The sequence below is a fragment of the Sinohyriopsis cumingii genome, chromosome 9 (genome assembly GCF_028554795.1).
Source record: "Sinohyriopsis cumingii isolate HCF-2022 chromosome 9, ASM2855479v2, whole genome shotgun sequence".
In the NCBI taxonomy this organism is placed as follows: Eukaryota; Metazoa; Mollusca; class Bivalvia; order Unionida; family Unionidae; genus Sinohyriopsis; species Sinohyriopsis cumingii.
This window is the reverse complement of record NC_142969.1, coordinates 53,137,430-53,149,547: the sequence shown is the minus strand read 5'-3', so window position 1 is coordinate 53,149,547 and position 12,118 is coordinate 53,137,430. Positions and strand designations below refer to the sequence as shown.

General features: G+C 33.1%; 1 protein-coding gene across 1 annotated transcript in view; it reads right to left on the bottom strand.

The window, feature by feature from the left end:
* The window catches only part of LOC149791823 (transient receptor potential cation channel subfamily M member 5-like), a 48,779-nt gene that overhangs the window by 33,002 nt on the left and 3,659 nt on the right, over positions 1 to 12,118 (bottom strand). Inside the window, exons 3-6 of the mRNA XM_089970334.1 lie at positions 8,988 to 9,049; positions 7,658 to 7,754; positions 4,809 to 4,937; positions 391 to 645 (exon numbers count right to left, since the gene is read on the bottom strand). Of these exons, the coding sequence (XP_089826460.1) occupies positions 391 to 645; positions 4,809 to 4,937; positions 7,658 to 7,754; positions 8,988 to 9,049 (543 nt within the window). The remainder of the gene's footprint in view (positions 1 to 390; positions 646 to 4,808; positions 4,938 to 7,657; positions 7,755 to 8,987; positions 9,050 to 12,118) is intronic.

Here is a 12,118-nt window from a genome sequence, read left to right as displayed (position 1 = left end):
ATCTCATACAGGGCACATACTTCAACACAATTCATCTAGCTTGAATTGCTCCTTTCATCGTACACTGGTCAAACATGGGATTATTTAAAGATCAGGAACAACATGTAACACTGTTTTAGTTTATTATTGGGACTAACATCCAAACATCAAAAGAGGGATCATTCATATTCATCCAAGGTCTTTGATGGTGGCAATAGAGGTATATAATTATGCGAAGGAGGAATTCCATTTTTCTCGAATATGACACTGTGGGCTGCATGTGTTTAATAATTAATTATCATTATATTTTGCTATCAAAGAACACAATTTGCACATTCAGTTAGTCAAGTACAAGAAAACATCAAGCCAAATAATATGAATATATCTCTCTCAAATATTTGAATCACATACCATACGAATAATCATCACTAGCTTTGGTCCAAGTTCTTTGTGCACAGAAAATATCTGCAGCAGCCTCAGGAAGAACGTAACCAGATTAACTCCGAGGATGACACGGGCAGCTTCTAATGTTTGTGGATGATTAATACCCCTCAAAATCATTCCAACCAAAAACAGAAACATCGTGACGACATCTAAAACGTTCCAGCCGTCAGTTATGTAACTTATTAACTTTGTCTTCAAGGTCATGGATGTTGTTGCAAAGACCTGTTAAAAGAAATTATTAGAATCATGTGAAATGAGACGTGATGTGCGAAAATGGTATGTGTAATAAGGTTATTGTACATTAAGTCCTTCATAAGACTATTATAAGATAGATGACTTTCAAGGCCATTAAATTTTTCTTTTATATCGTTATTAAATATCTAAGCCTTCTTGACGCTAAAAACAAATTCGTCATGGTTTGATTACATATTATGATAAAGAAATTATTCTTAAAAACGAACACCATCGCAATACTTTATGTTCTCGTTATAATTGTAGCCCACTAAACAATAGAAATATTTTCAAGCACCGCAACAGGTTGAAATAAATTAAATGTAACATAATATATTTAAAGGTATAATTCCTGTTGAAACAGCCACGTAAAGCTTTGCAAAGACAACGGCTTTTGTGTTTTATTTGTTTGTCTTGTCTATGTTTTGTATTTGCCTCTGAAAAAAAAAACTCATTAAGAGTCAAAAGCGCGCAGGCTAATTAGAAAGGCTTACTAATTTTGCACTGTTCGTTGTAAGTTTATTGGATTTATCTTCATCAATCCCTGACACAAATGATCCCTTGCTGGATGCAGTGCATGTGAAAGGAGTATTATTCACCATATGATTTGAGAGAGAGAGAGAGATGCTGTAAGTTCCTAAATTTCACTTTGATACTTAGAGAAATAAATGTATTTGTTGATTTTAATAAACGTGTTGGTTTCGCGTCTTTAAGTTCTTTTAAAAATATATATTTAAGACCATAGTGACATTTCCATGATGCGCATGCATGTATCGATATACTCCTGTAACACTTGTGCATGTGAGAGCTTTATCAAAGTTAACTGTTCAGCAATGCCATTTCTTCAGGTGGAACTCTAGCTTTTACTCACATGACTTTAGTCACACTAAGTTTTTACTCGAGTGTTAATGCTCTGTTAATCCTTGAGAATGTAGAGTCAAATTTAGGTAACTAAAAGTGCAAAATTAAAACCCCAAATAAAACTGGCTGCCTGATCTTATATATTTATGTGTTACATTTATCAGCGGAATGATAACAATTAAACATAAAGCTACCATTGTAATAGTTGAGTTCGGCTAAATTCGCTAAATTTAATTATTCCTATACAAAACAGGTGTAATGTATATTCCATGACATCTCATTTGTTCCCTTCCCTTCAGATTTGTTTCATTTCCTATATTATTTGTGCTGAAACATGAATAGTCCTAACATGCAAAAAGAGGCGATATAATTTCCTACGGTGAAATGTGGACTAATCATTCTGTTTAGAGATTACAATTTTATTTGAGTATGCATCATGCAAAGTTTATAAGCATATGAATTCTACTGCAATCCTAATACATTCTTCATCGGTTGCATGTCAATACAACGATTTCTGAGCACGATTGATGTATCACGATATATATATATATATATATATATATATATATATATATATATATATATATATATATATATATATATATATATATATATATATATATATATATATATATATATATATATATATATATATATATATATATATATATATACTATGGTTGAGAAACGAAAAGAAGTTCAAAATTTCGTTGTCTTTTCAATTAAGGTATTAGCTATTTCAGACATATTTGTTTATTGTTGGTTTTTTTGCATTTTTAATGAACCGGTCGCTCATTCAGCACCACAAACCATCAGTCACAGTTATGAAAAATCGGAGTCATTGTTTAGTCACTTATGATTTTGTGGAATAACAAATGCATGATATGTTGAGCACGTCTATTTTTCATAACAAAGTTTATATGAAAGGCTGATTAAATATCAATACAAATATCTGATCACATAATAATTCGCAAAGACTAAAATTACAGACACATTGTTACATGTAAAACTCATGCCGTAATTACGGCTCCCATTTGAAAGTAAGATGCCTTTATGTGGTCAAATAATTGCAAAGGCACTGTACAATTATTAGCAAAACTATCCTCTGTGTAAAATGTTCATGTCGTCAGTAATAGGAATAACTCTGCTGCAAGACGCATGTTTACAACACTTGAATCGTAGTGAATCTGATCAATGATGATAACTTGGTACTACTTCTGTTTCAGGATGCTTACAAACGGAGATTCTTTCAAATATCAACCAAAATTCAATAATGAAGTTTGATATTGATATTACATCTTTGAGCAAAATTTGAACTCGGGTATATTTAATGTGTACTCACTGTCATTTACTTATACAAGGGATTCATAATAAAAAGGCTCTTACAAGCAATGTTAAGTTATTCATGAAAACGTTGATAAAAAAGTCAAGCCTGTTTAATATTGCTTAAGCAGGATATACAAATGAGCAGCGATGAGAGTTTGTCTCTTGGTTTTGTGAAAGTTTTAGTACTTTTGCTATTAAAGTTGCACTAGCCAAATGAAATACTTTTCAATTAAAACAGCTTACAAAGAAACAAAATACAAATTAATTGGAAATAGACAAAATAAAAAAAAACGCACACCATGTATAGGATTTAAAATTCTGCATAAATATATGATAATCATTGAACTTTTATTTAAAACTTAAATATAAATTCAATAAATCCGCTAAAGGCTGAACTATCGGTATACTGCAATTCCCTTACGATCAAATAGCAAATTCATTTGTATATTTTCCTTCGTTGATATGTGTTAACGAGAAAACAAAACCCGTCTTCTTTAAAAAAAGGAAAACATATCGTCTATCAAAAATTTTATTTTACATAAAAGCTATAAATGTCCCGATATACGTTTAACTGAGGCAGGTATTATTCCTACTAAATCTCATAAAATGTTGATAACCAGTAGTCGTAAATTCAAAGCACCACATGCCTGGAGATTTCATCCTTTTCCAGCTCTTTTCACGTTCTCTGGCACCAGAGTGCGGATTTTAACAATACAAAATATTTGGAAGAAATGTATCGCCTTTTTTCAGCTGATGTTTCATCAAAATTTAAAATGAACTAAAGTATTGTTAAATTGTTGCAATCATATACATGGACACAGAAGTCCTCCTATGATTACATTATGTATAAAGAAATAATTTAATTAGAATTGACGGAAGGCTAAAATCATATACCACAGAGATTTTTGAATGCTATTGGCAAATTTTCTTTCATGGATAGACTAATTTAAACTTTTAACAGTTCACTACAAATAAACCGGATTAACAGATAAAACAGATTTATAATATCAGTTCCTGAGATTGAAGACAATCGCCATATAGTGTGTCATTTAATTTAACTTACGTTTTAATGTTTTCCACTCAAATGCAAAAGATATGAAAATAAAACCAAGTGGAAATATTCACCTATTCTATGGAACAACATTATACTGTTGTCGAAACATCTGATCTCTAGTTGTTGGGTTGAGACATTCACTCAGCTCGCACTGGATGTTCTCAAATACATTCTTCAGTTTAGCTTTTGTTAGTTTTACTGTTTGTGATAAAATTGCCTGATAACAAAAATTAGTTATAAGCTACTACCATGCTTTTTTAACGTGCAATTTGGGAGCGCAAGTGGCCGAGCGGACTAAGGCACTCACCGTTACGGATAACTGCCATCTCACCTCTGTCTGCGTGGGTTCGAGTCTCTGACTAGGCAAATATGGGTCTGTGAGAAATCTTGCCAGTAGCTTCTCGTGGGGCAGTGGTTCTTTCCGGGGTTTTCCCGGTTTCTTCCTTCACCATTTATACTGGCCGCCATATATAGCATATCTTGCGTTAAACCTTACAAAAAACACCAACAACGTAACATGCATTTATATATTTTCAGCTGCCATCAAATGCCCCTTTTGATATGTGACACTAGACACGACATACGTATATATTTTTCCACCCTTCGATTGTGCTTTAACAATATTGTAAATAAAGCAACCTGCAAAAGGAAAGTCATTAGTGAATGGTTAAATTTTACAAATGAATTGTACATATTTTAGCCAATAAGAGGTCAGAACTTTGACTGTCTAGTGTATCATAAACAAAAATAAATTATGTTGAAAGGAAACTCTGTCTATGTAATTCATACTACATTATATGCTTACATAAATGCATACAGCTAACTTTAGCTTGGTCATAGTTTTATACCCTACATAATGTGGTGCGCAAATGGAATGCAATACTGTAGCAAGGGTTATCAAGATTACACACACCTGTCGAATCTCCTCAGTGAACATGGTGAAGATCCACACAATCAATATCATTTCCTCCACTGACATCGTTTCCTCAAGCTTGCTGATTAGAACGTAGCTGTACAAACTAACAAATAACATGTAGGATATCTGAAATGAAAGATATGAATATGTACAAATATGAAAATGTAGCTGATGGAAGTTTAACCTAATTTGTATTTCTAGATTTGTTACATGCTGCAAGTTTAATACTGCATTTCTAAAGTGGCGCTTTGCTGTTACTTTATTTAGAATTTTAGGACTGGATCTGTTTCAGAAACTTAATTTTGAACACAAGCAAATGCTGTTACACTTGCATTATTAAAGCTGACACACTAAGTTCATTGAACTTGATCAGGTGTAGGATGAAGCCAGCTGCAGACATCACAATTCAAATAATTCCCTGAATTATTCAAGTATGTGTCAATACAGTTTGAGTGGTATACCTTTCTAATGTTCTAACATATAATTCTGATATCTACAAATTAAAAATGAAAAGAACAAATGTAACAAAGGAATGCAGGGTAAAAGAATACTTAACTTGCACACCGACACAGCTTACGGTTGACACAAGGCTAGCCTAAAGATTCGTACTTAAAGCAATATGCTAATAATTAAATGCTTGTAGCTAGATCATTTGAGCAGTATGTCTATATTTACATTTTCTACTTGTTATCGATGTTATTCAATGGTATACATGAGGGCAGTCAGTCCGATAGTGAAAGAAATTAAAATGATGACGACAATGTATGTTCTGTGCCACCTATTGGTGCCAAGACAAATTACCCTGGTGATTAAGAATTTATATAAAGTTAATATGTGTTGAGATTGCAAGCAACGTTTGATGCCTTACTGAAGCCAGATTCTTGACCTGTAAGCATTACGAACAAACGAACTAAGTATTTAATTACTGTAGAATGTAATTCGTAACTTTAATGATTATATAGTAAGGTTATATTGGAATTTCATTCTTCAAATATTTCTTGTGATGAGGACTCTATTTATGTATAGAAGAACTGCATTCCTTAATCGGACAGGATGTAATTTTCGGAAAGAACATAAATTTTGCGGTTAATATTTCATAAAAGTTGTTATAAAAAAACAACTTTCTTAACTTGTCCATTCCTATACAGGCATACACTGACGTTCTCTCGTACATACGTTTCCCCAATCTTTCCCTCATTCGTGATATAAGCGCCTAGATAAAAATAAATTTTTTATATTTGATTAACCTATAGGAAAATATAAATTTCTTCAAACAATGTTCTTTTGCGCCTTGGGATGCTCCGTCTTGAAAGTTGTCACTATATTCCAAAAACATGCACGTATCAATTGTATGTATTTAAACGGATTAGAGAAGCACAAAAGGACATTAACTCATTGTTACACTCTGGAATCATTCTGTCAAATAGAAGTCCACCGGTTAGGTGTCTGATCACAAGCTATAACATAAGAACTAAGCTGCTATTAAGTAGGTAAAAATAAGGCATAGGATAATTAATGTATATACTCCTGCATATGTCTAGTTAAACTGCAAACATCTATAGACCCTGATCTACCATCGCATACTGTGCCAGCAGGTCAGGGTCAACCACTGATCACGTTAGCAGAAATAACAGGACAAGACCTGCCGGTGCATCATTAACCTTCGGATCTGGGGCTGTGATGTTTGCAGATGGACTCGTCTTATACGCTTGTATAAACACTATGTTAGATTAACATAAATATATTATATTTTATTTGAAGCATAGTTTATGACAATGTAGAAGTTTCAATTGCCACACAGTAGTATATGCTAAATATTTACTTTTAAATAAGGAGAGACTTAAATGCAATAGTCTGATAAACATCGATCGAATAAAGCTGATTACAGTGCACTTGATACATAATTGTGCTATTGTGTAATGCAACGGGATCCATGTCCATATCTACCGTATAAATGAATTACCTTATACTGAGGGAAGATTATGTACGGCACAAATGAATCCTAAAATAATGAGGTCAATTGTATTTCCCAAAGTATTTTGTCCTTCAATGACCTTGAGATTTTTTGACATATAATGCTACAAACAATATCCAACTCAATAGGGAAAAATTTAAATTGACATTGTCCAGTTGATGTATTGACTTTGCATGAAGCGTGATTCTTCATTCATGTTATACTTTTTTTTAACTCCAGGAGACTTACAAATAAAACTCCACAACCATGTGATAACAATATAACAATACTGCTAGATAATTGATTTATCTGCATCAAATGTTATAAGTAATAAATTATTAGCAGAGCACAAAAGGTACACTTGTTTGCATTAATCAAGCTGTTGTTAAGCTAGTTAAGCTGTATCAACGAACTTAACTTCATGAATCAGCCTCTTTTTCTCAGCTTTAAAGTTGAAAGACGTTGATAGGGTTTGGTGTTTCTCTGGAATACAACTCATGGTATGCTTGTACTTAACGGTTAAAGGTTAAATGATGAACAATATGACCTGTGTCCCACTAAATATGGCTTTCCTTCTGTGTTCATACATTTGACATTTTCTCCTGTTGTGGTTGTGCTTTATAAAGGCTGAAAATGAATAAACCTGTAATAGCAGTCACAAGATGTTGATTTGACAAAATGAAATAATGTTAATTTTATTTTGTGAAACTGTACCAAATAAAAGGTATGAAAAATATAATTTATACAACCATACGATTGTTTAACACCGTGAACAGTAATATGAAATTAGACCCCAAAAATGCGTCCAGTACTAAGATCTGCTGATGAATACTGTATGGCAGGTCTTCGTCAACACTATTCACTCCAATCATTAAAACAATAATGAACTTACCACAGTATGATAAAAAGTAATCACCGGTGCTCGGTAGAACTTCATTACTCTACTACGTCTTTTGGCATCTGGTATTGTTTCATGCGTTGTCTCTTGTCTGAAACCAACATGTAAGTTGTGCATTATATATAAGCTTAATTAGGTATTGTCAGTAACTATACTGTGAATGCATATAATGTAAACGTGCAAGGAACTGTGTTTAAATGTTTTTTCCTCATTCAAATATGTGGGTTGCAGATGTTGGCTGTGAATACTGCATAAATAATCTACTGTGATTAGCCAGTTTACACTTAAAAATGTAAAACATTATGTCAGGTGTAAAAATATTGACATAAACTAATAAACGAAAAATTAGTAATAATGGCATCATTTTGCATATGGAAAAAATAGTATCTTCACATACAATCGTTAGTTTCGGATGAATTATTGATTTATATTTCAAGTATGCGAAAGGCACATTCCTGATGTACAGACGGTTATCAATAATTTAAGGTTCAATACATAATTTGTCCCAGCATGCAAGGAACTAATATTTCTAACCATTATTACATAGACTTTCATCTACTATAACTGATTAGTGAAAATCAGCTTTGTAGAACAGACGTACAAAAGGATCAATGCTATTCGTTTTTAAAGGGTAATTTGTTCTGTCGCTCATCATAAAATCCGACCCACCAAATGTAACAACTGATAGTAAGCCATGTAGATCAAATGTAATTGGACAACGGTTATAGATTTTGTATCTAGCAATACAGTCTACAGTTGGCATGAATGAATTATCATCAATCAAGGTAGAGATGTATATCATGGGGTTTAATATATAGCTACAAGAGGTTAAAAGATGTGACCAACAGTGTTGGTTTGTTCTTTTACGTTTTGGGAAGAAAACTTATATCATTAGACTTTGAACGCGCTTTTCAACGACGAACATGCATAATTGTTAGAGATGAAAGGCCCTGGGTCAAGATAACAGCACCAGTAGGAACAGCTGTATAATGATGCTATATTTTATATATTTGTATATATTGCTAAAAGATTTGGCACATATGAACTTATTAGATGACTGATATTTGCATTGTAGGACACCAAATCTTGAACCACGTAGCACACACCCGACCTAAACGCTTCACTGTTGCTTTCTGTGATCATGACCTTTGATCTTCATGGCTTCATGTCACTGTTGCATTTGTAAGAATATGTTTATGATGACTAACGGAATCAATCAGGACATATCACCCTTTTAACTCACATAGATGGACAACTGACATACACATACTGACTAACGTGTCTTTCTTTGATGAATAGATAAAGTACCAATAAAAATACTTACGTCGGTAGGTAAGGATGACTTTGTTTCAAACTCTTGGCAGTGTGATATGGTGGTTCGGATGTCTTTTTTGTCATGAAATTTTAAAACAAATAAGTAACAATTATTTGCTTTTTGGATAATACCAACACTTATTGTGCAGCTTGAATAGACATAATCATTACATTCAATCCATCGATCTTGCAAAACATTTGATATAAGTGTATAGTATGCTATATACAAAGTTGAAATTAGACATAACATTTTGTGGATTCTTCCTCTGCCACATTTGATGTAATCTAAATTGTAATAATCAGAATTGCAACCATATACAAGAAAACTATAAAGCCAAATTAAAACCTGCTTTAAATCTGCTGTGCTTGCTTTTTATATATGAAAACCTGATGCGATCCCGATAAGTTAATCCAGTTAGAAAAATGACAACTCAATATACCATCTGTATTATACAGGAGGATTCCAATTGTTTTACTAAGTTTGAAGAAGTTTTAATAATCACTTAGCTGCTATTTATGGATGATTAGTGTAGCCGACTTGCCGATTCATATAGATAGGTACATATGTAATCTAACTGTTAAGAACAGAGTATTCTGCGTGATACATAATACTCCTTTCATGTGCTTAATTGTGCCCATTGTAACGACTTAAGATAATAACCGTACAATCTTAAGTATGTACCCATTTGCAATGGATGGCAGTATGGTCAATGGCACATTATTCCAAAAGGTGTATATGTATGGTATTTACATATATTAATTTAATTGTTTGTTTGTTAGGTTTAATTTTTGATTTCATTACATGCTATTTGTAACGCAACATTGTTTGCTGGACTTGACATTTTCCAAAACTGAGTTCATTTCTGCTTGACCTCATAGACTTTTTTAATTCTTTTATGTCATTTATGTTAACAACTAATAACAGTCTCATTGTTCTCTATGTGTATGAGTTTATTATCAGGATTATCATTCAGGCAAACAAGGAGGCGTAAATGTGTTGATCTGGGTCACGAGATTCCTAACTGAATTTTGTAGGCTATTGTGTTGTAAGTAAACAATGCTCATTAGACCATTCTAAAAGGTGACATTCCATTAGTAATTGTTGTTTTTTTTAGAAAATGCTAATTGTGACCTGAGGTCAAACAGATAACATTATTATCTGGTGACTGTGGGGATTTTACAAGTCATGCTTTAATATCAAGCACTTTCTATTGTATTATGTTGTGACCAGTTTGTGCTGAAATTTAATTCCCTCAAATTATTGAATTCAAGTGAATAATTTCTCTGGAAATACTAAAGTACTCTGACAAAATCTTGGATAAAGACATTCATTGGAATTTATGCTGAATTCAAACATGTAATTATATTTTGGTGGTTCAAAAAGAGGCTGTTGACACATCAAGCACTTCGCAGGCTATAACAGACACATCATCGCCTTCAATTTTGAATCTCATCGAGACCTGGACTGAGTTTTATTCAGGACGTTTTAAGTCTAGGACTTGTGTCTTTAATTCTGGTATTATTTTTGGAGTTAATTCGCAATACCTCAAGTTCTCTTTGCTATTTTTGTTACTTTTGTAGTAAAGGGAAATAAATTACAAAGCTTGCTGTCTTCACTCTATATTGTTACTTATTTTAAAAGCATAGACTGGTAACAACGACCATCCTTTGGGTCTATATTCTTCTATTTTATTATTATTTTCGGACCCCAATACAAGAATTATATCATATGAAATGGTATCTTGGCCCGTCATGTTTGCCGGTTACCGATTCGGCAACACACCTGGGTCACCGGATTAACTCAAAGCTGACGCAATACTCGATGCATGCAAGAAAGGGAAAAAATCTTTTCGCGGTCTGTTTGGTATTGGCATTAAACCGAATGGTTTAAATCCTTTGGTTGCTGCAAATGTAATTAACAAGGTAATTTTCCCTTCAATGTTTTATGGAAGTGAATTATGGTGTAACATTTCAAAAAGTGACCTCGCTTTGTTGGATAAAACTCTGAGGTATTTTGCCAAACATTTACAAGGTTTTCCAATACATACAAGATCAGACATTTCCCTGGGAATGCTAGGATGGACATCAGCGCAGTCCGAAATTGATAGAAGAAAATTGATGTTTTTACACAGATTGTGTTTGATGCCTAACAATGTACATACTAAACGTGTGTTTAACGTTGCGTTATTTCACTTCATTTTGAGCGGATGCATGTCAAGCTGCGGGTTAATTTCAAACTTATATTATACCTCAAAGAAGTTTGACTTGCTCGGGTATCTAACTGATTATTTACATCATTCTGAAATTCCAGATAAACATAATTGGAAAGAAATTGTAAGGTCAAAAATTGTTGGTCTTGAAAATAGCCTCTGGAGAGTTCATATGTCTAATCAAGCAGATTTTGATAGATTCTCTTCGATACACGAATACTTACGACCTGCCTCAGTGTGGCAGTCGGCTAAAACCAGACAACACACTAAGGTATTTACATATGTAGCTAAACTATGGGCTGCTGTTCCACAAACACAGCTTGATATGTGTATTAGATGTGGGAATGTTTATACAGACTTGATACTTCATTGTTGTGTTAGTTGTCCTTATATGTCGAACTTTCGAAATTCTTTCTGGGATTTCCTTACTGATAAATTTCCCCTGAGTCTGCACATTACGTTATTTAATGCAGAAGATGAGCTGCAACTACAATATCTTTTAGGTAAAAGGTTACCATCAGGAGTAATCGACAAAGAAAACTCCAAGCTATTCGTCCTGTATGCAGCATACTTTGTCATGCAGTGTGCAGCTATCTTCTGTAAATAAGGTACTGAAACTTGCAACTTATGAGTTGACGAACACTTTGTTGATTGATATTGTGCAAGAATTTGTATTCTAATATAGAATTTTTTTTTGTTTTTAAATATTTATTGATTGTATTCAGATGATTTATTCTTATATCATGTAATCTTCCATGGAAGGAAATAAAAATGATGATGATGATGATGATGACCATGTTACAATTAAAGACAACCAAATTAACTCGTAACGATGACACTTGTCCACCAGTTGATGCAAAAAACGGCAAGACTAAATCCCTTAGCGCAGCCGGCAAATTGACGTAGCTTGAAGCAAACACATTCGGTTTGG